The sequence below is a fragment of the Strigops habroptila genome, chromosome Z (genome assembly GCF_004027225.2).
Source record: "Strigops habroptila isolate Jane chromosome Z, bStrHab1.2.pri, whole genome shotgun sequence".
NCBI classification, from domain to species: domain Eukaryota; kingdom Metazoa; phylum Chordata; class Aves; order Psittaciformes; family Psittacidae; genus Strigops; species Strigops habroptila.
In genome coordinates, this window is record NC_044302.2 from 74323766 (window position 1) to 74351751 (window position 27986).

Here is a 27986-nt window from a genome sequence, read left to right on the forward strand (position 1 = left end):
AAACAGACGAAAGCATTTCACCCTGTGTTTGGCTGGCCACCTCCTGTCACACAGCTGACGCGTCCTCTTCTTGAGCTGTGACACTCACTCCATCGTGCTTCTGAGCAGTTTATGATCAGACTCCTTCGCAGAGTCTGAAGAATGCCTTACAAAACTATTTCTGTCTGCTCAGGTGCAGGTATACATCAAGGGGTTCTTAAGCACCATAGTGACATCTAGGTTACATGACTACTTTTTCCATCTCTCCAGCCAACAGAATTGTCCTGGTAAAAATGCTCTTGTGTGGGCCCAGTGTGAAACAAGCATTTGGGTGGAAAATTTCAGCTGATGTTTGACAGTCATAAGCACCTGTAAACACAACCTTTATACTGGGAAATGTCAGGCATCCTTGCAATTGCCAGTGCCACCACCTCTGCATTTAATTTAAGCAGAGTGAAAATATCAAGTCAATGTACTTGGCCTCACCACATTCATATGAAATACCTTACAATTTTTCAAAGGGAAAGACACCTTCAGAGGGTTTCTCAGCCTTACTGGGAGTAAGCCTGGATAGAAACCAGCCTGATCAGGCCAGAGCCTTCCTGTAGCACTTGGCTCCTGACGTGAAAAAAACAAAGCCCAAACTCGCCTGTAAGCCTGCTTACTACTCAAAAAACTTGGAAATCGATTCCCCTTGCATAAAGTTTAGTAGTGAAAGAACTTGTTCATGCTTTTATTGCCCGTTGTTCTGCTCTCACACGAGACAGTACCAGCCCCCGGTCTTGCCCCAACTTGGGGCCTGACCGACTGACCACTGCGACAGGCGCTAAGCCTGCCTTCACCTGGGAGGTGGTACCGAGGGGAGAGGCGGCCGCGGTATTCCGTGCTGCTCCCGAGCCCGGCGGGGGTCGGTGGGGACGGCCGCGGCGCTGACAGACCGTGATCGTGCCGAGCAAGTGTGCCGCGCCGGCTCGCCCTGCCTGCCTGCCTCCAGTTACACCCCTGGCAGGACACCGCGATTCCCGGCGTCGCTTTCCAGCGTTATTTTTGGCCGGGGCCGCCGCTCGTTGCTGGCAGCAGGCTGGCAAGCCCCGGCCCTTCTCGCGGGCGGCGAAGCGCCGGCGGGGGCCCCGCGGGGCGGTGGAGGGGCGGCGCGCACCCCGCACCCACCCGGCTCCCCCGCGGCGCCGGGGTCCCGCCGGCGGCCGCCGAGCGCTGAGCGGGCCCGCCTCCGGCCCGAGCCTGGCCCCGCGCCGCGACACTCCTCTCCGCGACACTCCTCTCCGCTCTCCGCAGCCTGCGTGAGGGGCTGTTGCTGCTCAGCGGGGCCACAGCGGCGGGACTCGGCGACTGCGCAGCGCCGCCATGGAGCGGACCCCCATCCCGGTGCTCACCGTGCAGACGGCGCCCTACGAGGACCAGCGGCCGACGGGCGGCGGAGGGCTGCGGCGGCCCACGGCGCTCTTCGAGAGCCAGCGCAACTACCTGCCCAACTTCGTGCAGAGCCTCCTGTCCTCCGTCGACCTCCGCGACCGCCAGGGTTGCACCATGGTGGTGGGCAGCGACGGCAGGTACTTCAGCAAGACGGCCATCGAGATCGTCGTCCAGATGGCCGCGGCCAACGGGGTAAGCGGGCCGCTCGCCCTCCCGCCGTCCCCTCGGGGCCGCACGCTCTGCCCGCGCGGGCTCCTGCCCGCGGTGGGGAAGCGCGGAGCCGCCCCGCGGGAACGGGGCAGGAGGTTTTAGTGTCGTAACCCGGGCAGCGCTCAGTACACAGGTCATACCGATGCTACCTTCGCGCTCGGCTATTTCGGGGGTGTGCGCGCCCAGTGGCGGCGTGTGTCTCTGTGCATCACCCCGGCAGGCTGCTGGACACGCCGTACCGGGTCGGTTCAGAGTGAGGCAGGAGTGGGAGTTGAAAACACGGTTGGCTCTGGAGGAGAAAATGTAGCAGAATTAAAAATGCGGGAGGCGAATGTATCAGATGTATGTATCTACTGCTCAGGATCTTTTAAAAATACTCGGGGAGAACGGTGTTATTGAAGCAAGGGGAATTCATCATTTTGGCTGCGTCTTAAGAACAAATTATGAAATGCAAGAAGACAACTGTGGCAAATAGCTGTGTGATCAGACGGGTTACAGCTTTTCTTGTGCAGTATTGAAAATAGGAGAGAACTCAGAAAGAAAAGGGATGTGTTCTCGTAAATACGTGCACATTCAGGTGTCAGTGTGTATGTACAGAAAGCTGGAAATACCAGATGATGTAGACTTTTAAGTCTCTTCTTCAAAGCAGAATTGAAGCTGCTGCCTCTCGTTATGATGGCTAAATTAATTCTCCAGATCTGGCAAAAGAAGTGATCATAGAATCATAGAATCACAGACTATTTGCTGTGATATATATATACTTTTTTTTTTTTTTTTTGGTAGTGAATTTACTTTTTGTTTAAGCTCAGTTCTTTAAATGCAGTCCTGTTTTATAACCAGAAGATCTTTCAACTTTGAAGTGAGTCTCTGTATGTGTCTGAATTTCCCCTGCTTATTTATTGTCACATACAAGCTGTAAGGGTTCGCCAGCCTGATATAAATAATGAGTATTTTAAATTTATTTCTAAAGCATGTTTTCACTGGTACTATCAAGCAGACACTGAGTGATATGTGAAATTTCAGAGGGGCTGGCTACGTTACGTACTGGGTAGGTTTTGCAAACTTGCTGTTCACAAGGGGGCTTGGTAGGGTCCGGGGCTTATGTGGCCGCAGGTGTGAGAGGGCTGTCGGGGGGCATGCTGGTGAAGGAGGGGACGCTGGCCAAGGTAGCGTGGTGGTGGTTTGTCCGCAGCAGTGGGGAGCGAGCGTGCATGGACTGAGCACAGAGCAGCGGGACCCCGCTGGTGTAAGCAGCATTGCGAGGGAGGTGGGATGGGTCCGGAGGAGTGCCACTCCCTACCCCCTTCCCCTGTGTAGCTCAGTCGAGCCAGTGGAATTGTACCTGTTGACGTGGTGGGCTGAAGTGCAGCAACAGCTAAAGCGAGTTTTGCAGCAAGAGCTGCCCTGCTGAGGCTGAGGTCCTTGCCTGCCCTTGCACACCGGTAGGAGCTATGGAGTGGGTTACAGCCACAAGGTGACCACAAGGACCGAGGTGCTGCGGAGGACAAGAAGTTTAGGGTTTAGGAGAGCAGAGGCTTGTCAGCCAGGTTATGCTGTATTCAGGACTCCTTCCTGACTATTTTTTCCTGTCACTTTGCCTCTTTATTGCTGCTTGGAGCCTTCCCCATTTTGCTCTATTTCCCCTGAAGATCAGGTCTTAGTAGATCTGTAGTAGTGCTGTAGTAGTGCTTCCGCTTTCTTAAGTTACTGCAAGTTTCTTGGAAACCCAGTTTCTTTCTAGTGTTTTCTGAAGCCACGACCCAAGCTTTTCTGCTCACAGTTCCCACAAATATCTGAATTCAAGCATAATACTCTTACTAATGTCACAGTCCTCACAAATTCAGCAGGCCAGCTGGTGAGGTGCTCCTGATACTGAAAAGGCTTCCCATTTTCATATGCTAATGCTCCATCCCCTCTTTACCATCCGTACCCTGCTCACCCTCACCACTGTTTCAAAAGCCCAAACCCTGCAAACTCACCCCTGTTTCAATCAAGCATACTGTAAATGCCTCATATTTACTTAGTGAATACTGTTTGTATGTTTTATTCTTTGATTGTGAAAATACATCTGCCAGGAAAATATCTGAACCTCCGTGAAGGCACTGTTTAGTGCTGCATTATGTAAGTGGAGGGAAAAGAAGGGAATACTCCTGAGGGTAAACATCTCTCCATTTGGATGAGGTTAATGTCATTAGAAGACATGTAGCCAGTATCACAAGGAAAGAAGTGAGCTGGTGTAGGCAGGATTGAGTGAAATGTGTGGAAGCTTTGAAGCTGCATTCAAAACCTTTAGCCACCCCTTTAGCTACCCCCAAAGTGCCAGGAGCAGGATAGCCACATAGTGCTGATAAACTGAACTTGAATCTCCTTCCTGGAAAACGCATACCAAGTGTTATGGTTAATTGTGCCTGCTGAGTACAAAAATAAAAGGGATTTTCTATTATCAACTGTAAATGTGTTGCCCTTTAGAGTTGCTAGGTTCCCCTTGTTCTAATTTGGTGACTCACCCCGCATTCCCCCTGTGTTAACAGCCTAGCACAGTTGGCATAGGCCCCGGTACAAGGAATGAGATGAGGCCCCCTGCCCAGTCAGCTGCCCGTGCTTGGCCTGCCTTCTTCTCATCTTCAGTCCTTTGGGCTCATGCCCTCCAGCTTGGGGTTGCAGGTACACACCCCACGGCTATAGCCTGCATTGGCTTCCTCTGGTGGCAACAGCTACAGGTTGCTCTGTGACGTGCAACCCTAACCAGCACATGCTCCACCACATCTTTCTGTTCAGAGCTGGAAGTGGCTAACCAGGGTCATCCTTCGATGGGTCACACCACTGTAGCAAACACATTTGGGTAAGGGACTGCATGTCATGGGAGGACGGGGGAGCATGAGGAAGGCTAGACAGAGGTCCTTTACCATTCCTGGTTGCAACAAGCAGTTTGGCAAAGTGGGGAGTTAGGAGAGTATCTGGGGCTCTGTTTTCCTTTTCACCTGATTCCTGTCACGAGAAGCGTGACCTTAATTTGTGAGAGAATTGCATAAAAGGTTCCATGTTTATAACACAGTTACACTACAAGTTAAATGCAAGTATGCCATTAGACCCATCAACTGGATGTGGTGTTTCATTTTTGATACAAAGTTTAGGGTGGGTTTGAATGAGAAGCTGCTGTGTTTGTGTCTCAGTGGCAGATAGGAAACTGATCGTCATACCCTGAATATTGAAAGTCATAGCAACATCCTAGAGAGATCACAGAGTATTCCTAGTAATGCTGTAAAAGTCTGAGATGGCAAAGAGTTTTCCAGTTGTCTTCTTTATAATACCATGTTGGTTTTATTTCCATGTTCTTCCATGCAAATCTGCCCTCCTTCCCTTGACCTATATGGTTCATATATCTACTTCTATGCTGAGTGTGGCACTCAGTTGTCTTTGGGTGACAATAGCAAAAGATAGGAAGGCACAGTCCCATGCTGACCGGGTTAATAATCTGCTTGCTTCACGTTCTTTCAAGTTTAATTGACTGAGGCATGTGAGAGATTACTGGGAAAAATAATTAAAAAAGCATTAAGTGACTCCATGATAATCAACTGAATAGTCTGAAAATGCACAGCTGCAAGTGGTAATATTGCATAAAAATGTCCTTGTAAAGTACCAGTGAGAGTGACTATTCTTTCAGCTGTAACAGTTTGCTGAGGATCATAATCTTTGTTTCTGCTATAGCTGCTAAAAGCAGAGTAATAAAATAGAACATGGCGTAGGGGCACAGTATTAGAAGAGATGTTACATGCCTGTGATCTCTTAGCTGTGCAACTTTTTGAATTCCAAAGATAATCTTTCCATGCTATGAAACTGTCCAAGATTTTCAGAAGGATATTACTGGAACTTTAATTGTGAGACAGTAGATGGACAGGATTTCGTTACTGTTTTAGCCCAGATTGCTAGAAGTCTGTAAATCTGAGTGTTCCTTACTTACAATTAATTAAATGACAGTTTAGTTTTTGGTTCAGAGACAAAATTAACAGCTTCTGGGCCAAGAGAGGATGAGGTTGTGCATTCTTGCCATTGGAATGAAGAGAGCTGAGGAAGATGGGTAACGTATGTACATTTCTAATGTCTGCACTGTCCTCAGGATGTTCTGTAAAAGCACTGAAGACCTTCACATAAGGTGAAGCTCTTTGCAGTGATCACTGCAAATAAAATGTGTATCATGCATGTAATTTCACTTTCAGCATCCTTAACATAGAATGCTAAATATTGCACTATTTCTATAGTATGGAAATTAGTGTAATAATGAGTATTTCCAAGTAGTACAGAAATAATAGCCTTCTGGAAAATGCAGAAGGCAAAGCAAATTGCTCCTGTTCGTATCAATATTGGCATCAGAAAAATGGGAAACTGGTTTGTGCAACACCTGTTGAACAGGAAGAAAAAGAAAATACGGTGAAGAGATAGTGCCAGGTAATTTGTGCATTCTGAATAAGTATTCTACTTACTTAAAAGACCATTTAGGTGTTCATGGAGGCAAAAATCTAAACCTCACTAGTTTAGATTAAGAAGTACAGAGAACATGAGCTCATGATAAGCCTGTATGCAAGTATAAAGGCATTTATACTGAAGTACTTCTAGACAGTTTCAGTGGTGTTGTTTTGAAGCATTTTGCAAATGTAATTCCTGTAATCTTATTTTTGCTTACCCATATACAATACTGTTTAAGAGCTGGCACCCATTTCTGACAGCTGTATTTGGAAAATTGAGTCACTGCTCTAGCTTTCTACATGCTTCATAGTTTAAAAAAGGGAGAGACAATATTCAAAACACATATTTTCAGTAGTTATTTTCATCATGCTTTTCTTTCCATAATAAAGGTACATGGGAACTGTTGTGTAGGCTGAAAGAGAGTTTGTTGAAGTCCATTTCCCAATGGTCGATGTTTTTGTAGCGCTTCAGAACAACTGGCAATAATGGTTAAATGACAGCATAAATACAGCAGTCTTGCGAGACATGGTATAAATAGGAAACAGAATCGTTTAATACCACCATTTTGAGCAGAAATCAGGTTCGGCTGTGTGGTATATGTGTTAACTGTACATATGCTCCAGCCTCAGCAACTGACTGATCATGTCAGTGGAAGCACTGCTTTAAAATAGTATGTTGAAATAGACACAGAAAATGTGGATTTTGCTGATTTACCCTTTTTCCCCTGGAAGAGGTATTGTTTTCCCTGGAAAATGTTTTCATTATAATAGAACAAATTATTTGTTTCTTAACTTTTTTTTTTCCTTTAATTTTCTCTCATTTCCCGGATAATTGTTCTAGCATGGGAGAAAAAAAGACAGCGAAACATGATATTTGCCCAGTAGTAACAAGAGCAAGTCAAATGAACCTTGGAAGATTTTCCGTTAACGGTACTTACAATTTTTATAGCTTTCCTGGTTTCTAGCAATCCATAGGCTTCAAAATTATCCGCAAAAGCTGTGAAAAGAGAACAAGGTAGGCAGTCTCCTATCATCAGATCTTGAGGCAGAAATCTCAGCTAATGGAACGTGTGATTCTGCATAATTTTTTTTACATTTGAAAGCAGAAAAGCAGATCTTGTAATTCTCAGTGAAAGAGAAATGTCTGACCATAGTTCATGCTTAGTGAGGGTTAGCAAGAAAGTAACTTGTGATTACTTTAGAAGTTGATAATTTCAATGTAGAATTTTTTTTTTATTATTTTTTTTGTTTAATTAAAATAGTCCACAAACCAGGCTAAATAAATCATCCATTAATCCTTTGCTTTTCTGAAATTATTTGAAACTTCTAAATAACTGTTAAGGGCCTTACACAAGCACTGGCCCCAGAAGAAGGTCATCTATGTATGAAGAAACAGCTTTTTATAGAAATCAGGCAGGTAGTGACACCTCCTGAACTGTTGCTTTGCCACACAGACAGTAGATCTATTAAATCTTTCTCAAGCTAGAGAAGGAAATCTGAAATTGAATTCCCAGTTTGCTTTTAGTGAGTGAGAAGGATTCAGTATTCTGCACCCCCTGCCCCTTCCTAAACTACTACTCAGTAGTGTGTGTGTGGGGGTTTGTGTGTTTGTTGTTTTTTTTTTAAGTGAGGATATAACACCACCCCCCCCCCCAACTTTGTCAGTATCCTTTTAAGCTACATATGCAGCTGCCTCAGTGCTGATCTGTGACACTAACTTCCCCTTCTCCCCTCCTTTTTTTTGTATCTGCCTGTTTCCCAGGAACTGGAACTCTTCTGTATTTCTTTGTAAATACATTTCTTGCTGGCTCCTAGATTATTTATGTTAAGCTGAAACCGTAGTATCTGTTTAGAGGATGAAGGCAAGGTTTTGAAATTGGAACCTTGCAATGGAACTGCACATAATACCAAACACATTGAGTCAGTGTTTAATAATGTCACCTGAAAACATTTGTTCCCTTTAAGAATGGTGGGAACTTCCCCTGCTCAGCTGTGACCTGGGAAACACTCCCTTTTCATCTGAAATAGCCAAAGGGTCACTGGTGGCTGAAGGAGGAGTAGTACTTTCCTTAGGGAAGGACATCCAAGGATGTCTTGGTAACAGAGATGTGACTCACAGAAACTACAGATTCTAGTATGTAGTGAAATTTGTGATTTGACTGAAAGGCTGCTCCATTACAGGCAATTTGTTTGGTGTTCTCTTTTATGCTAGTTAAAGCCCCAACCCTGCAAACTGCATCCAAACAGTCAGCCCTAAACTATATTGATATTTGAGGGGATTTACTGTTTTGTGGGGATACATGAAAGGGTTTCTTAGCAAGATCATAGCCCACCGCTATGCCTGGGAGCTTTGCAAATCACTGCCACGGCTGTGCTCTTGATTTACTGTCAGTATACAAGCCACTGGGATTAAATGTGCCAGGATACAATATTTTTTGTCAGTGCTCCAGATTAGCATGCAACCAAGTCATGTATGTATACTTCTCTGCAAAAGAATAACTTCCATTCTAGGACGTTACAATTTCTATCCTATTTATGTGTACCTATATATGCATGTGTGTGTACTTACTAGTTTTCAAAAGTCTAGTACCATTCAGAGTACTTTGACTTCCTTTTCCACCTAGATCGGCAGATTGGTTATTGGACAGAACGGTATCTTATCCACACCTGCTGTTTCATGTATCATCCGAAAGATCAAAGCAGCTGGTGGAATTATTTTAACAGCTAGCCACAGTCCTGGGGGACCCGGAGGGGAGTTTGGAGTCAAGTTCGAGGTTGCCAATGGAGGTAAGGTTGGTTGTTTCTTTAATAACACGTTGTAACATTGCGTCTTGGTGTGATGATGTTGTGGTTTAAACCAGGACAGATGCAAATATGGTGACAAGGATAAATAGCTGACTTCAACTGTGTGTTTTTCATTTATTCTGGTAAAACTATGAAGAACATATGCATATAATTTTTTATTTATATTTTTTTCAGTAATGGTGTATTTTTTTACATGGGTCTGTACAATAAGCATTCAATGTTCATTGAAAGTCTTTGTGGTAGCTGTAAGATTTCTGTAAACAAGAAGTTTGCCATCCCATTTTTATAGCATTTTGTGTAGTCTGCCAGGTCATTGTAACAGTTCTGATCCTTTTATAAAGATGCCTATGAAGGAGCTCTGTTGTGCTCATATTTCTGTGTTGCTCCTCTTGGCATTTACTTTAAAGCTTGTGATTTCAGAAGTGCTGTAAGTAGTGTCTTGTATGGAAGGAAGCATTTTCCATGTTTACCCAGGAAATAACTCCTCTAACCGAGGGAGAAGGTTGTACCATTTTAACTATTTCAATTACACTGCTGAATAATGGGAGTTTTGTATATAGCTAATGTTTTGTTTTCCAAAGTTGGCAAAGTAACATATGTAGGTATGTTACACATTAAGTATGTTTTATGTTACAGATCTGTGTACACCCATAAAACATCTTGTATACCTCACACATGTAAAGTGCTTTCCATCTGAAAAAACTGAAAGTGCTTCAAAAATAATGTTTCCTTCCCCATTTTGAAAGTGGATGAACTTGAGAAGGGGATGCTCTCTCTTGTTCCTTGTTTAATTGAAAAACGTGCGTGGTTAAACCAGTGTGATTTTATAAACTGAATAGGCTTGAATCCCAGAGAGATTAAAGGGACTGTGTAAGGTCAGACAGTGAGAAAGCCAGGGTCACAGCACTGTCATACCAGAGCCAAACTGTTAGATGCATTAGCACTCTATAAACTTTCAAATACCATATATACCTAGAATCTGTTTGATTAATGGTTAACAGTTGGTGGGGCATTCTTTTTAATGTGCTTTGCCTTTTTAAAGAAAATTGAAACAGGCTATTAGGCTTTAAATATGAAACATTCCTCAAGCACAGGTTACAAGGGTCAGTTACGTATGATAATTGGCAGGGATGTAATGAAAAGTAATTGGTTTAAGTTGCAGCTGAGAAAATGTAGGTTCATTATTAGGCAAGGTGTTTGAGAGAATGGTTAGGCACTACGACAAGCTCCTAGGGAAGGCTGTTGTTGCTGTGCTCAGTCTCTTTTGCAGATCCAGTCCAGGCAGAAGCGGTTTGTTTCTATAGATATAGGAGATAACGCAGAGCAACACTGGGGATCTCTTTAGCTGGCAATATTAGTAGACAGTACATCCATCTATCAAGAATGATCTGGAACTAATGAAACCCACCCTTTGGATGGGTTTGGATTAGACAAGTAGGAAGTCGTTTTCTAAGCCAAAAGGAAGAGTTAAGTGAGCCTTGGACCATCCGGTACAATGTATCTGAGATGAAACACACTAATAGACATGGCAAAGCTGCACTGATTATACTAGCGCTATAGAGGAGTGGGAAGTTGGCACTGGAAAGACAGACAGAGGCTTTGGGTAGGAGAGAGATCATGTAAAAGAGAATAAACAAAGTAATTTTTCAGAGTGGAAGTGTGGCCCACAAAGGCTTTTTGTTGTCACTCAGGCTCAACTCTCACACTGCATATGGCATAGCTCATCCGGTAATGTTTGCATCAAGCCTGCAGCTCTTACTTGATTGACAGTAAATCTTTAAAAATAGAGCCAATCTTCAGGATTTGGCAGTAAAAGTAATGCACAAGTAAGATGTGATTTCTGTTTCTGAATGACATAACTGCTCCAGGTCATAATTGCTTGTTAAGCAATTAAGATATTTTGAATTCTAACAAAGATGTATTTCATTAAGCCATTGAAGGAAAACTGCAATAGAACACCACTGTCAAAATGCTAAGACTTTTAAAAGTGATAATTATATCTAATGAAATAATGTGAAACACAAAGCTGTGTCACCTTTACAAGTGTGCATTTGCAGGAAGCCCTGTGAAACACCAGAAACTGCTGCTGAAGACAGGCTTTCTTTTAATGTATATGTTGAGACTCCATGTAGAACAAAAAAGGGTAGTCTTCGAGCAGTAAACCCAAAGAAGGATGGCTGTGGGTTTTTAGGTTCCCTCACGGCCATGCTCTGGGTAATGACTGAGTTAAGTACTCTTTGTGAATCAAAATGTTGCAAGTAATGCAGTATATTTGTGTTACATTTTTTCAACAAATATTTTAAACCTGTGTTACACTGAAAGAGCAGATTTCATTTACCATAGTTCTTTCTGTGGGTTTATTCCTTAATAACTCAGATATATTCAGAAAACTTTGTTTTATTAATTAATTATAATAAATTAATTATCATTAATTATAATAAAACTACGTTTTATTATAGCACTCACTTTTTAAGTAGGGAACCTTCATTTAATAAAAATTATCCACCACATTTTTTTCTTCTTATAGGACCTGCTCCAGATATAGTTTCAGATAAAATCTATCAAATCAGCAAAACCTTGGAGGAATATGCCATTTGTCCTGATCTCAGAGTTGATTTGTCACGCCTAGGAAGACAAGAATTTGATCTGGAGAACAAATTCAAACCTTTCAGAGGTATCAACACGTGCTTTTATGCATGCTATATCCATTGATTCTAGATATTAGAACTGATGCAGAATGATAATGGGTAATTATTTAAACATAACTTTATTTCTTCAAGATGCCTTACTACAAGTTATCAAAATTTTAGGCGTATGGGTAAGTATTGCTTTTGTTTTGCACGTAAGGAAGCTGAGTTACAGACTTTTAAGTGAAAGAGGCCTCATTGTTTAGCCAAATACCATTGCCAAATATTTGTGCTTAGGCTTGCTAGTAGTTAAACACCAAACACAAACATTTTTGGACTAGGAGTGGTTTGTTCATGGAAGTCTTAATCGACAAAAGTGTTTGTGAGAGTCTCAGTTTATTCATTCTTTGCTCACACTTTCTGAAAAGTTGTGGGATGTATAAGGCAATATACATCTAGTGACTCCAAATGTAAAGGGAGTGCTTAAACACATTTCATTTTAAAGATGTGAATACTTTTATGCCTACACTTGGGTTAAAATGAGCTAACACAGCCATTTTGTCCTGAAGGAGTCAAAAGCAAAGGAAGGGGTCCAGACATTATTTCACATACTGTAAAACTGTGTGGTCTCAAGAACTCTTCCTCATTCCTAATGTCCTAAAATTAAGGCTAGTTTGTTTTCCACCAAAACTTTATATTTTGAGACAACATACATTCTGATAAATAAAGTTTTTGTTTAAAAAACATTAAATTATGATTTTTTTTAATTATTATTATTGCAAAGAACATACTCAGCTTTTTAGGCAAACAAAAAGCAAAGAAAATTCAGCTCCAGCACCGCTCTGGAACGATATGACTGCCACGGTTTAAAATTTTGCTTTTCCAACTTTTCAATCTCTGTAAATTATATTTTTCTAAATGAAATTGAAGTACCCCTCTCCGCCCTAAAGGTAGTATGAAAATAGGTTTAAAATAATTGCAATTTGTCTGAACGTTTTTCTAAGGAAAAATCATTTCCCAATCATCTCTTCCCAGAATACATCAGCCTGGTACAATAGAGCTGCCAGGGATCCCTACTGAAGCAATGTAATTGGCTTATAAGTACATGAATAATTATAGTTTATGCAGGCCTGAACGCAGAATAAAAGTGCAGAAAGAATGAGAATAATTCTGATGTGTTTAAAACTTCTACTTTTTCAGTTGTATGAACTAATCGAATCAGTTTTTCAGTTGTGTGAATCAAGGCTACAGAGGTATTGAAGCAACTGAGAGTAAACCAGTTGGGTTTGTCAGGAGCTAAAACAAGTTTCAGACTTTAATCCTACATGCAGTTTATCTTAACGTGTGTGAGCAGCTTCACTGAAGTTGAGGTATTTGTTCATATACGTAAAACTTAGAGCCTACTTAAACATTGTTGGGAGCAAGGCATAGAAGATATACAGTAGTGTAATTTTAGTGAATCCTTGAGACTTTCAACATACACCATAGAATTAACTAATTTCCAGATAGGTTTTACAGGCTGTTTTTTAGCCTTGAGAACCTTTTTTTTTTTTTTTTTTTCCCTCCAGTCAAGTGTATTGTTGTGATCTATTCTAAGTGTTCTGCTCTGGCTCAAAGAATGTCTGTGTCATTTTCATGTTATCCTAAAGAAGAGCATTAGCACGAGGTCAGTGTTTCTGAGCAAAACTGGTTGATCTTCTAAGTTATAATTTAACTTGTAACTGTAATATTTCAAGACACTCCTTTAACCAGATAAAAAGATATTTTTATAGCATATGCTTTTTGATTTAATCAGGAAAAGTAATACATTCCAAGGTGACTGAGGAGCATGGCTTTTAACAGTTGTTTGTAACATTATGACAGACTTACTTTCATTTTAATTTAAGGTTTTACATTCAAGAGAACTGAAAAGATTGTAGCTCTCTGCTTTTATGAATTTAAAATTCAAATTATCATGACCTTAGCAAAAAACAGGTATTGTATCTGAGTCTAACTTTTCTAAATCAATGAGATATAAAATGCAGAAGTATAATGGTAGCTTGACAACAAACTGGAGACAGATATTCCAGCTGCCAGAACTGTGAAGAATAGGCTGTATGCCTCTTGTGATGGATTATTGCAGGTACATAGTGCTGTCAGGTAGAAGAATAGAACATGTGGCTTCAACTTTGCATAGACATCTTCCATCCTTTGAGAATACACTTTTTTAGCTTGAAAAGGTGTTCAGTGATTTAGTGAATGACAAATAGAGTTTACTTTGATATATTGTATTCTCATGAATGTTTTCAGTGAAATAGGAAGTGTCAACTTACATTATCTCTGCAGTCCTTTAGCAGGCAAAACTGTTGATCTTTGCAAGCCTTAAAGTTTGATGGTAGTCACACTGAAACCAGTAAAAGTCTTTGACTTTGCTTCTATGGGCTCCATGTTATGTGGAGGTTGCATGCTTCGATTTTAATTGAATTGTGTGGCTGGTAGAAGTGTGCTGAAAGAGGTATTTTGCCATATGCAGACTGTAGTGATTTTTTTCCTACCTGATTTTTCTAGTGGAAATTGTGGATTCTGTGGATATCTACCTCAATCTCCTTCGAAATATCTTTGACTTCAATGCTATTAGAAATTTGCTGACCGGACCCAACCAGATCAAAATAAGGATTGATGCCATGAATGGAGGTATGAAATTAAGCTGTTATCAGGGCAAAATTGTAGGTACACTGCAGTAGCTTCCCAATAAAGACTATACACCACAGTAGTTGCCCAATAAAAGTACAGCGTATAAAAGTCAGAGTTTTAGTAAGGTTAAAGGTAATAAGAAAGGATTTGAACATTATGCTAGTAACAAGAGCAAACTTGACAACTGGTTAGGTCTCTTATTAGGCAAAGATGTTTATCTTTCTTGATAAAGAAGTGAAGGCCTATGGATAACAGTGAATAACCACTGGAGCAATCTACCAAGGGTAGCTGGGGCTTGTTTGTTGTGGCATCACATCTAAAGGCTTTCTGGATGAGATGCAGTAAACACTAAAGAGAACCACATGTGTGTGGACAAACTGTCTTCCAAAGTTGGTTTTAGCTCTGCACCTCTGGAGTATGCTTTTATGCCTGTAAGTGTTGATAATTTAACACTGACATAGAAAAGAGTAATTTGTCACGAGTGTACTTTTGATAAGAATCTGAATTATTTTTTACTGTAATTTTACAGAATTAGCATCTACATTTTCTTGAACACATTTCCTATATAGTTTTACCTCGCATTACAGTTGCTCCAGTTAGCAAGATTTGGGAGTAAAGTAGGAGAAAGAGAGAGCACCATGGTGTAATTCTTTTTTGCTCTGAGTGACCTGTTCACACCTGCCTCAGAGATGCAGAGAGCTCAGTCAGTTGTTAACAGTCCCTTCAGCTACCAAATGCAAATACTAGTTATGCTGTATAACAGCATGAGCTGGCGTCTTGGTTGGCCATATCTTTAACAAAATAAAGAAGTTATTTTGAAGTTAGTCTTGAGGAAGTTTTTATTTATTATCTGCATGGTAGTAACTAAAATGTGGTAAAATTCTTCGATGGACAAAAACCAATTGTAATTTTAACATGAATTGGAATGTTGAGGTAAGTGTATTTCCCATTTGTATTCCCTTACTGTTTACTTTCCTTGCTATTACGTGTTAAACTGTTGTTTGCCTTCCAGGGCACATAGAATAACATCTTATCTTTCTAGTCAGAAAAACTCTCTATGTGCATGATATCTTTTGTACTTAATAATGGGTAAATGAAACTTGCATCTTTCACCATACAGTGATTACTTTTGCACTTTCACTAGTGGGAAACTATTATTTTAATGCTAAATTGCCAATTGATGTTTACTGGGGGGACAATCACACACTCCTCTGTGAAATCGTAGTTTGGGTTTTGTCGCTAGGACAAATGTATAGAATTGCTCAAAGTACGTTTTGTATCAAGTCTCCATGGTGCTGTGAAAAATTTGAGTGTCAAGCATACGCTTTTGTGACTGCATGGCAGATTTCTGGTTTTGCAGTTATGGGACCTTATGTGAGAAGAATCCTGTGTGATGAATTGGGAGCCCCTGCAAATTCTGCCATAAACTGTATTCCTCTGGAGGATTTTGGTGGACAGCCTCCTGATCCCAATTTAACATATGCAACTGCCTTGCTGGAGGCTATGAGAGGTGGCGAGTATGGATTTGGAGCTGCTTTTGATGCTGATGGAGTAAGTATTTTGATCTCTCTGGAGGTTTCACCGTAGTTGCTTTGTCTGGGGTCAGATGTGGGATATGTAAGTATAATTTATTTGCTTTTCAGTAAGCCCTTGAAGCTGAAAGTGGTATTGCTGTCAGGTACAGGTGATAGCATTTGCAACCCGTAAATCAGACATATATGTTGTAATTTACCTCTGTAGATGACTGCAAATCAAGCAGGATTTGAATGAAGAATGGGAATTCTTTAAATATTAGGCTGGTTTAATCTTATAGTGCTGTAACACTTTTATTCCCTGTTTAGGAAGAGACAGCATATATAGGTAATACGGACTTGGCACAGTCAGTAGTAACTAAGTTAAGTCCTTTTTGGTTAACATTATAAATTGAGGGATTTTTTAGCTAAATAAAGCACTGAATCATAATCACTGTTTGTTTTAGAGTTCTTTTTTATGTCATATTATTGGCATTATAAATAGTAAAGTGTTACAGGAATAACTTTCTGTCCTGACAGGGCAGGAGAAAGATGAAAAGGTTCCGAAGAACAGAAGCTGTTTTCTGTTGTCAGTAAACACAAAACACCCTCCTATTCCCTATATAGTGCGTGTCATTGGCAAAAATATTCTCCTACATAAGCATTCCTTGGCAGGAACAGACCTACTGAAGTGTCATGTAGGAGGCTGAAGCTAGGGTCTGATCCGGAGCTTTGATTTGCAAGGCTGGAGGGGGTGATGGTGTGACAGCAAGATTATAAACCTGCTGGGATAATGCCAGTAAATTATCCTGCTTGAAGAGGGATGCAAGTAACCCAAAGACTGTTCTTTTTTCTCCTGCCTGCAGTAGGTCTAATAAAAGAAATTACCACTCTCCAAAACGTGGAATTTAAGATGCTTATTTGAATTTGTTTTCTTCTCCAGGACCGCTACATGATCCTTGGCCAAAATGGTTTCTTTGTTAATGCGTCAGATTCATTGGCTATAATTGCTGCCCATCTGTCTTGCATTCCATACTTTTGTCATATGGGTGTCCGAGGATTTGGCAGGAGCATGCCTACCAGCACAGCCCTGGACAAGTAAGATGAAACATTTATTCATATCACCTTGGTCATTACATTAGGTATCTCTCTGTTTTGTACTATGTAGCAATTCCAAAATTGGGAAGTCTTTTGATAAGAGCTTCTAATTTTCACAGTCTTTATGTACTTTATTGTTTTAACAAGTTCTGACCATGTTTTGATCTTACCTAAACTAATTTTACAAACCTTTACTTAGATAAAAATAGGTTAATACAGCCTGGAAAAGAACTAAATAGGATAAATCTTTCTTAGCCTTCAAATACTTGACTTGAAATTCCTTTTCCAAATAACTTACTTTTTTTCTTAGTAAATAATTATTTACAGCCTGATGTAACAGCCCTTTTCAAAATTCATGGAAGTTTAAAAGAGATAAAGTACTAATTCAGAACTACACAAGCCTTAAAAAATCCAAACAAACCAACAACAGAACAAAAACAACCAGCCCTCCACCTCCACCTTACTTTAAACCATTGAAATACGTCATCTATTAAGATAGAAAATGTCCCGCAACAGGCTGCAGGCAGTCATGAAATCCATTCTGAGTTTCAGGGCAGGTTAAAAGTATGCCTAAAGCTATTTCTGACAAGTCCAATCTGCTCTGAAAAGATTTGCTGGATATACATCCAGCAGATATACATGCAGCAGCAGATGAATTTTGAACAAGTCTCATCCAGGCCTACACTTTCTGTAAAGATTGGCATTAGAGGATTAAGCTAAGTATTATTGTTCTACATATTCTGTGTGGAAGAACATTCACTGCGTCAGTTGTATCTCAGTGTTGATCTGGTTGCATAGCTTTACTAGTACAAGAATGGCCTGTTGCCCTGTTAAATGTGTTTAATCAGGAAACAGTAATTTCAAAGCGAAATGTAGCTTGTATGAAAAAGATGATTGCTCTTGGAAAAACAAGGGTATTAGGGTGCTTCCCTAATGAGGACATTTCTGAAAGTTACTAAATTCAGAGGTAGCAGCTTCCTTTAACACTTGACAAAGTCTTCAGAGAACTATTACTTACTTGTAGGTAGATGGTCTAGTTTAAGGTTAGGTCAGGGTTTGCAGTAATTTGTTTATTCTGTTTAGAGATCCAAAAATCTCATTGTTTAAGTGAAAGCTACCATTATATTGAAATACTGTATAAAATAGTAAAGGCTCATTTTTGGACATAAACCCTAGAGTGTCTGCATTCCTGGAAGACTTTAAGAAACCGTGACATTAAATATGTTTGTCTGTCTTTTTTTCCTTAAAGTTCAGTAAATATGTCAGAATGTATGAATGTTCTGAAGTCCCCTTCAATAACACTGTGACTATTTGAATTGTGTTCTTGACAATGTTTGCTTGACCTTCTGAGTACAGATTGTCTCATGGTGATGACTGCCTTATTTAGTTCTGTGTAGCTAAGTCTGATTATTAAATAAAACTGAGCAATTGATAAAGATAGAAGGATATAAATATTTTGCCAGCCATTCTTACAAATATTTATTATTATAAAGTTTGCAGACTGTATCCAGGACACTTGAAATTTTTTTTTTCTTCCATTTTGCAGTTGTCTTTTTTTTTTTCCAGAAGATTTAAAAGTTACATGTTTTCAGAGTTGGTCACTTTTGTTTTGTGACTCATTTACACACATGACAGTCCAAAATACCTGAATTCTAATTCTCTATAAAAATGCCATGATGTTGTCCAGACATTCTCATGCTTTGGTGGCCAAAATTACCTAATCTGCTTAATTTATAAGTGCCAGTGTTGAACTCACTCGTTGAAGAGCTCAGCTTAATTCTGAAATCACAGTTAGTAGTTCTTAAGCAGGTCACTTTTAATCGTCAAATCATAGAATGGTTTGGCTTGGAAGGGACCTTAAAGATCATCTAGTTCCAACCCCCTGCCATGGGCAGGGACATCCTCCACTAGGCCAGGTTGCTCAAAAGCCCTGTCCAACCTGCCCTTGAACACTGCCAGTTATGGGGCACCCACAACTTCTCTGGGTGACCTATGCCAGTGCCTCACCACCCTCGCAGTGAAGAATTTTTTCCTTGTATTTAATCTAAATCTACTCTTGTTCAGTCTAAAGCCATTCCCCCTTGTCCTGTCACAACATACCCTGGTAAAAAGCCCCTCTCTGGATTTATTGTAAGCCCCCTTTAGGCACTGTAAGGTCTCCCCTGAGCCTTCTCTTCTCCAGGTTAAACAAGCCCAACTCTCTCAGCCTGTCTCCATAGCAGAGGTGCTCCAGCTCTCTGATCGTCTTCATAACCCTCCTCTGGACTCACTCAAGCAGGTCCACATACCTCTTGTGTTGGAGGCCCCGGAGCTGTACACAGTGCTGCAGGTGAGGTCTCATGAGAGCGGAGTAAAGGGGCAGGATCACCTCCTTCAGCCTGCTGGTCATGCTCCTTTTGATGGAGCCCAGGATACGGTTGGCTTTCTGGGCTGCGAATGCACACTGGAGCCAGGTCATGTTCAGTTTCTCACTGACCAACACCCCCAAGTCCTTTTCTGCAGGGCTTCTCTGAATCTCTTCTCTGCCCAGCCTGTAGCTTTGCCTGGGATTGCCCTGACCCAGGTGTAGGACCTTGCACTTCACTTTTTTGAACTTCATGAGGTTGACATTGGCCACCTCTCCAGCCTGTCAAGGTCCCTCTGGATGGCATCCCTTCCCTCCAGCATATCAACCGCACCACACAGCTTGGTGTCATCGGCAAACTTGCTGAGAGTCCGTCAGTCCCACTGTCCATGTCACTGACAAAGATGGGAATGGTTGTTTAAAAATACTTAGAAAAGTCTTCTTTGTTAGTGAATGTAAAGAAATAAATAAAGGAAAAGGACTTTCAGGCCAGCCATTATCTACATCATGTAATAGTATGGACAGGAATAAGAACAACACTTGATTAAAACAAGGGAGGGAAAGCACTTAATAACAGAGTACTTAAAAAACAATTGTACTTAAAAAAAGATTTCTGCTGTGCTGTTGAGTGACAATATTCCTTCTTTCTGTATTTGGTTGTTCTAACACTAGAAATAGAGAAATCATGTTAAAATAAAGATGATTGAAAATGACATGTCAACATTTGTAATAGTAGGTGCAATAGGATAGCAGAAATAGTGCCTAGCAAAAGAAAGTTAGGTTCTATTTGTTAGTCTTCCTGAAGAAGGTAGGAAATACTAACTTCTAGCACATCTAACTAAGATTCAGTAATACAGTCACTAGTCCATGAAAAATTAAAGCGCTTGAAAATCTTTTCCCAGTGAATGTTACCAAAGTAGAGAAACAGAGATAATGATGGTCTAAACGATCTTTTTTTCATGAGAGAAAGCTGAATTCTGCTGGAAACACTTCATTGTATTTGATAGTGTCATCACAGTGTCTCTGGGATAACACTTCTTCAGTCATCAGAGCCCTGCTATTGTCTGAAAGGTGTAATTTGATTTGTGTCTACAAAATGGATCTTCTTCTTGTAGTGTACCCAGCTGTCTCTTTTCGCCTGCTTCTGGACCTTGGTAATATGAGTAGCTCTCATGTGAGGGAATTGGATCATCTTGTGTCCACTTGGCTACTGTCTCTGGAGGTCATGGGCCTCTCTCCTGAAGTCTCTGCTAGAGGGCAAAGGACAAACACCTCTCATGGTCCGTCTATATTGTGTGGCCACAGTTTAGCCTGAGTCGTTGAACTAGAGCTTTTCCTTAGCTATATAAATAAACTCATACATAGTGTTGAAAGAAAGGATTTTAAAAATCTGATGCTTTTTCCTTCGTGTGCATGATGATGTGGTGTTTTATAGCTCTTCAAGGAGCATTATTAAACTTAAACAGAGGGAAACAATAATCCATAGGACTCTAAATGTTGGTTAGGAATACAGCACTAACAAATGGAGCAGTGAATTACAAGAGAACTCAGTCAAGATCTTTAACATTTACATGTGTTTCCTTGAAGGGACTGGTGGAATATACTAGTATGTACTGTAGGGGGAGGTAACACTTGACAGGAAACATCTGCTTTAGTACACTCCAACATCAACAGGATTGTGGCAGTACGCCTCCAGACTTCAATTCTTTAGTGATATGTATGCTTAGGTTGGTCTTCTTTTTCTTTTGGGGAATGCGAAGCTATGTACCTTGTTCAACAAACTATTCTTTTTTTGTATCATTGTATTCTGATTTATCTGATGTGTGCATAACAGGAAAGGAAATGAAATACTGAGATGTTAGCTAATGGTCTACAAAATGAGAATCACAAGGGTGAACAGAAGTTATTCTGTAGGAATTATGAAGTTGAGTGGGTGTGGAAAATAGTAGTCAACTCAGTATGGGAAGAGAGTTGTTGAGAGAATACTACGGTGTCTAGCATTATCTGGGACCTTGTTTCTACGGCCAGGTCATTTCAACAGCATGTGGGTGCTTTGATTATACTCATCTTGAGAAAAATCTAAGCACTTTACCCTGCAGCACCCTGCCAATTTACATCTGGTAGCCCATCTTTTAATGCAACTTCAACACATCAGTGTTCTGTCTCTGATTGTCCATTTACTACATGGTCAGCTAGGCTCAGGTTTTAAGGAAGCCTGCAGAGGCAGTGACTGTTCTGACTTGTTTAAAGAAATGTCTTCAGGCAGAAGGGCAGAGATGTGATGAGCTCTAAACAAGCTGCTTTGGGTGCGAAGAAGGAGGCTGACCCTGGCAGCAGAAAACTGTTAAAATCATAGTACTGATTTAGAGTGGTGTCCATTTTGTCTGAAGCACAGCAAGAAACTTTGCTTAAATTATAGAACCATAGAATCATTTAGGTTGGAAAAGACCTCTGAAATCATTGAGTCCAACTACTTCTCCTAGTCTTCCTGTTCTTCTTCCACCTGTTCGTTCTGCTACTCCTTTTCCCCCTTTTTCTGCTCTTCTCTTTTTCTTCCAGCTTTTATTTCTTCTATGCTTTTGCTAAATACTTCCTCCTGATTTTGTTCATCTTCATTCTTTTTATCTATCACTTTCCTGTGTTCTTCCCTCTCTTCCTCTTTTCTAATCTCTTACTGATCCAGTTCCTGCTCCTTTTTTTCAAACTCTTCTTCCTCTTCCTCTTGCCTCCAGTTGCCTTCTCGTCTTCCCCCTCTTGCTTGCCTCCTTTTGCCTCCTCTTGCTGTCTTCTCCTCCTTCCTTTTTCTTCCTGTTGCCTCCTCCTCTCCTTTTGCTTCCTGTTTTCTGCTGTCTCACCCTTCTCCCCTTGCTGCCTCCACTTGCCTCATCCTCCAGTTCCTTCCTTTTGCCTCCTTCTCTTCAGCTTCCTGTCCCCTCCTGTTGCCTGCTCATTCTTTGCCTTCTGTGTGCCTCTGTATGCTTGTTCCTTTAAGACAGGAGCCTCAAACATTATAAGCATCAATGAATGACACAAAGACAGGACGAAAAATATTAGTTCAACTAACTGTCTTCTTAAAATTATTTTGTCCAGCTGCCTAACAAAGTTTTCCCAATTATGGCAACGGCAAAGGGTGGATTTCTGCTTACTCTTTGTTAGTAGGTGGGTTGCTTTCTCTTACTGTTTAGAGAGGAGCAACATTGCTCCAGTTTTTACTTCATTGTAAGAAATAGGAAATAAAGAGTTGGCTGTTTGGTAGAGATTGCCTAAAAGAGGTCCTTTCTTCATCCTCTGCTTAGGTCAGTTTGCTTTTGTCTCTCCTTCCTACCTGGAAGAACTAGAGAAGCAAATTAAGGATTTTTACCAACATAAAGACTTCTCCAAGTTATAAATACATCTTTCTACATGGAGGATACTGCAGTCCCTCTGTGACTGTGGTTTGTTCAAGTTATGCCAGTTGTGACCTCACTGTTTTTATCTTCCTTCGGTAGGATAAGTCAGTCTCACTTTCTCTTATCTAGAATAGGCTTGCTGTGGATTTTTTAAGACACCTCTGTCAAACTGAGTCCCTGTCACATACAGGCAGTTTTTACATTAGATGGAGCTGAAGGACAAGTGCTGTTCTGGAATGCTGCAGAAGGACAACTGCATAAAACCTTCATTAATATAATTTGTTTGAAGCATAATACAAGGTTTTCGAGCACTGTGATGGGAAATTTGCTCAGTATTTGTAACTTTAAAAATAACATTGCAATATTAAAAATAGCCATATATGTCCTCTGTGAACCTGTATATCTAACAAAGAACAGTAGTTCATTACGGAAAGGTGTATTGAAAGCTCTTTTAATTCAAAAGGAAAAGATGAGTTGAAAACTGCAGAGCGTGCTCTGTTTCTAGCTTAAGCTTTGGCTGTAGATGAGGTCAGTTTACCTATTAAAGTTAGAGAGCAAGATTTGGTGCTTGGTGGGACATAAATATATCCTGTAAACTTGATTGGTCTTGTTAAGAAACACATTTATTCACAGTTCTCACAAACAAACAGACTTTTGTCCAGGCTTAATATGCCAAACGTGAAAAACTACCTGAGAAAAAGAAACTTTTTCCAAAACATTCTGAGCAGGCCTTGCACTGCAATAGATGTTGGGTAACAAAAAGTCCACAGTTTTCTTAGTGCTGCATCTGTCTTATATGTCAAAAAGTGTACAGCTGTGAATAAACAACAGGAATTCCTAGAAATGTCCTGACAAAAAAGTTAAAAAGCATTTTAATTCAGACAATCTGAGGATTCCCACGTGGATTAGTGTGTCTGAACATGCTTGTATCAGCCCAAGAGCAACCTCTCCCATCATAGGATTTTTTTTTTAAATGGGTGATCCTCATGGAGAAGGCTTCCCACTGATTTGAAAGAAAACTTATGGCACAGAATTTCAAAACTGTGTGTTTAAAATTCTACTTCTTATGTGTATTAGAATATAATAATCTGCTAAGTTACTGTGATTGTTTACAGATTAGGAAGACAGGAATTTCTGGGTATTTTGAAGGTCTCTGTAAGCCTCTGACAGAGCAAGGGTACTTCACATTATTTGAAGATGTTTGAGACTCCTGTTAGAACAGATCTTACTTGAAGTTATAGTAATTTTCTCTATTTCTATGAATGTTATGAAGTTGTGAAACTGCTTTCTTCCTTGCCCTCCTCAGCCAAGTATCACAACCACGCAGAGAGCTTGCCAATTCTCACTCTCTAAAATCCACAGAACGGTTTGCAAAAGAGAAAAAGCAGAACTAGTGTAAGGAAGGAAATCTGAATCTAAATGGCATAACTAGGGAGCTTCTAGAATAAATCATGTCTAACCAACCTGACTGCCTGGGCGATAAAGCAATTGTTGATAAGGTTAGGGCAGCAGATGTCTTCTACTGCCATTTTAGCAAAGATTTTGACACTGTGTCCCACGTTATTCTTGTATCCAACTCACTACTTAATGATTTAGATGGGTGGACAACTAGATAGGTAAAAACTTATTTGGGTGACGAGGCTCAAGGGCTATTGATTAATGAGCTGGTAAAAAGTGGGGTATTGCAGGGGTCTGTTCTGTGACCTGTCCTGTTTAACATCTTTATCAGTGGTCTGGAGGAGCAGATGGAAGGCACTCTAGCGAAGTTTGCAGATCACACACACACACACACCCCCCCCAAGCTGGGGTGGCTACCAGTTGGTATGCTGGAGGGCAGAGTTGGCAGCCAGGGGAACATGGACAGTTGTGCGGAATGGATGGACTTACAGCTATACATGGTGGGAGGACAAGAGACAATTATAATAATTTGAAGCAAGGAAGTTGTTCAGTGTCCAGCTGGATAAAGTCATGAGCAACCTCAACTTACCTCATAGCTGACCCTTCTTTGATGAGGAGCTTGGGCTAGAGACCAGCCACGGTCACTTCCAGTCTGAGTTGTTTTATAATGCTGTGGCCCTACAAAGAGACCTTTGCTGGGCAGTCCTCATGCTACCAAGGTTAAGACTGCCTGCACTCTTGCAGTTCTGTAGTTACCGTGAGTAGCAGCAAGTTGATGTACAGAAAACCTTGATGTTGCCTTAAATTATTTACTTCTTTATTTTCTTCTAAGCTAAGGAATTATCCAACTGGAGAAATGACGCTTCTGATATGTACCTAAGGCTATTGTTTCTCTAATATTGAGACAATTCAGAGTACTGAAACCCCAGTTTGAATTGCTGTCAATACAGAATTTTGTACCACATGTTGTGGTTATACTCACATCTGTTTTGCATCTTTGTCAATGAGCATAGGCACAGTACCTTTTGAACCAGCTGACCTCATTGTAATAAGCCTAAAAAGGCTAATGATTATAGTCCACCTGTACTCATGAGTTAATGGAGGGTCTTTACCCTGTGCTTAGTTGATAGGATTATTGAATTTCGTGTAAACGACCACAGGTCTTGCCAGTCATTAGTGATGACATTACTGAGGCTCACTTCAGTAAGAAGCTGTAGAAGGATGTAAGGATAATACCTTTCTCTTCTCTCCATTTATGATATCCCTTCTCTTTTCTGGTATAATTGCATCTTCCTGACATTTTCTGCAGAATAAAAGAATTTATTCCCTCTTGCCTTCATAGACCATTTTTATTGCTGGAAAACTCACAGGTTTTGTATGCAGCAGTGATCATGCAGGACTTGAGGCTGCAATAGAACATGTCCCTGTTTGAGGATGGGGAGGTGTGGAAGCTTTGAGTGTTGGTAGTTCCTGGTTCAAGCTTTGTTTTCTTTCCTCGTAGTTACAGAGGAATATGTTACAGACCGTTCTGACGTTCCGTTGTTGCACTAAATAGAAAGTTTTTTCTAAATCCTTAATGGGAGAAAGCCTGCTTACAGAAATTAATTTGTGTCATTTTGTGCTCAGTTGTGTCTTCTATTGGTAGGTGAATTTCCTTTTCAGGAAAGCAAGGGATAGGCTTGCTTTAAATAACCTGAGTCTTTTTGTTTGTTTCTGTTCTTTCTATGCATTAAGAAGATTGTCCTCACACCTGCATTATTCAGGAAACCGGTAACAAGGCAGGCTGCTAACACAGCATACTACAGCATAGGAGTGATGGCTGTTTTTCTGGGTGTATATACCAAAACCCTTTTCTCTGCTTGGAGAGCTTGACTAGTCACAAGCCATAGTGTTGGGAGTGGGACAGACGCAGACTGCCTTAAACAATCAGCTGTCATCATAAAAAAAAGTGGACAGTATCTTTCCCAGAACAAGGCATAATCTTTCTGCTACTGAGCCATGGCAGAATTTGGAGGCTAAAATAAGCTTGGAATCTTTAAAGGAATTACATTTGTTATGTAAAACTTCACTGAAAATGCTAGAAGTCATCATGCCCTATTGCCATCCGTTCCCTTTGTCCTTGAATTTACTGACAAGGAGGAGTTAACTTACTCTATAGGCATGAATGCTGAAATAATAATGAAAAGTGATTCTTGTGTCTCAGCCAGGAAGGGCATGAATAACCTTAGGGATTACTGCAGTACATCTGGAGAGCATGGCCACATGCTTGCCAGATGGTTGGACTTTTCTTCATTAGTAGTATGAACTCTGCAAACCTCAGGTTCTGTGTGGATCTACAGTACATGTGTGTGCAATTTGTCACTGGAACAGGCTCCCCAGGGAAGTGGTCACGGCATCAAGCCCATCAGAATTCAAGGACCGCCTGGATGACGCTCTCAGTCATATGGTTTCATTTTAGATAGTCCTGTGAGGAGCAGGGAGTTGAACTCGATGATCCTTATGGGTTCCTTCCAACTTGAGGTATACTATGATTCTAATTTCACCTCGCAGGGACTCTGAGCATTGTGCCAGTGGGTTTTATTATGTGAAAAACAAAATTCTGTTGGGGTATGTTGCTGCCAAAGCACATCTCTCCCTCATTGTATACTCATAGAAACGCTTGTGTTTACTAGTTGTTTTTAGCAAAGCACCTTTTGTCTCTTGCTTTATCCTTGCTTTTAGCGCAGCCATATCTAGATATTTTATATGTCAACAGCTGTTTCTAGTCATTCTATTACAGCATGTGCGAAGAGGACAATGAAGTTTTCATAAGGCAGAGAGTCAGAGGGGCTCTGTCCTGAAGGTTATACTTCCTTTGGGAGCTGACTTTTGAAACATATACAAAAGCGGGTGCTAGGTTATGCCTTTTGGATTTGGATCTCAAACTGATGGCTAAAGAAACACGAGAACAGCATTTGGTTTGGAACATCATGATGAGTACACCTGTTAGCATCCCACACACTGAAGAAAACAATCCCATAATAAGAAAGAGTTACACGGGCTGCATTTTGTGCGAGCTTTCCAATACATTTGTAACCAAGAGAAACAGTTGAAAAAAACATCAGTTACTGTAATATTTTTTATTAGAAGCTTTCAAACATGTAAGTTTGGGTTCCTGGAAATGTACAGTTCAAAAGGCAGTGGCATTTTCATGATCTTGCATGTTACACACGGCGTGTGTCTGTGTTATTTATATTGAAGAGTAATTTCACATATATATAGCTTGTAAGTATAATGCATAAATATTTTTTCACCCTAGCTGATTTGGCTGGGAGACCAGTGAGAATATTCATGGTTTTATCACTTATATCGGTTATATCACTCATTTGAGTTTCTGAGAAATATGGCCTTTACTGTTGATGAAACTCATTAGGGTTTTGCTATTCAAGTGTACCACTAAAATAACATCATGAGGTTGCCAAAATGTTACAGTGTGGACTAAGCCACAGCCTGTAAACTTCCTTAAAGGATTGTTCTTTCTTGTTTATTTCATTTGGTAGTACATATTTCAGGTGTGATATGTGTAGGACTTCTACAGCACCGTGGAAACCTGTGCTCTGTGTATTTATTTCCATCACTAACTACCAAAATTCAGCAATATCATATATGAGTATGTCCTTTTATTGAAATATCATAAACATTACTTATCATTATAGGTAGTATAGGTTAAAAGACATCCATAGTCACTGTAATTCATGTTGTTTATGGGATTTTCAGTGCCCTGTTGTTTGCTCCTTGTTCAAGCTTTTTAGTTTTCCTCTTAATTTTTACTGTGTACTTTCCATCTAGGGAAAGTGAGAGAGAAATGCCACATTTTGGCTATTTTCTACCTCTAAACACCACAGTACTGTGGCAGAATTTGCTTTCCCTCTGCCTGAGACTGACAGAACTCTATTTATGGATGAACTTGCAGGTGGCATGCTGCAGGTGCCGCTCCCTATCTCTTTTTCCACAGTAAATCTTGTTGTTCCTCTGATGGGTACACTCACAGCATCCTATGAATCTCCTGTAGTATG

The 27986-nt window shown here is 40.6% G+C and overlaps 1 protein-coding gene across 4 annotated transcripts in view; it reads left to right on the plus strand.

Moving 5' to 3' along the window:
* Positions 1-1234: 1234 nt before the first annotated feature.
* Positions 1235-27986, plus strand: part of PGM5 (phosphoglucomutase 5) — a 74238-nt gene continuing 47486 nt past the window's right edge. For 3 of the 4 annotated variants that reach the window (XR_003989221.1, XR_003989220.1, XM_030470592.1), the window contains exons 1-6: positions 1236-1605; positions 8711-8873; positions 11419-11565; positions 14066-14191; positions 15552-15742; positions 16646-16800. Coding sequence is in view for 1 of the 4 variants with exons in the window: in XM_030470592.1 (XP_030326452.1) it covers positions 1345-1605; positions 8711-8873; positions 11419-11565; positions 14066-14191; positions 15552-15742; positions 16646-16800 (1043 nt within the window). In the remaining 3 variants the exon portion in view is untranslated. Of the gene's footprint in view, positions 1606-8710; positions 8874-11418; positions 11566-14065; positions 14192-15551; positions 15743-16645; positions 16801-27986 lie in introns of all 4 variants that reach the window. The other variant, XR_003989222.1, reaches the window with a different exon arrangement.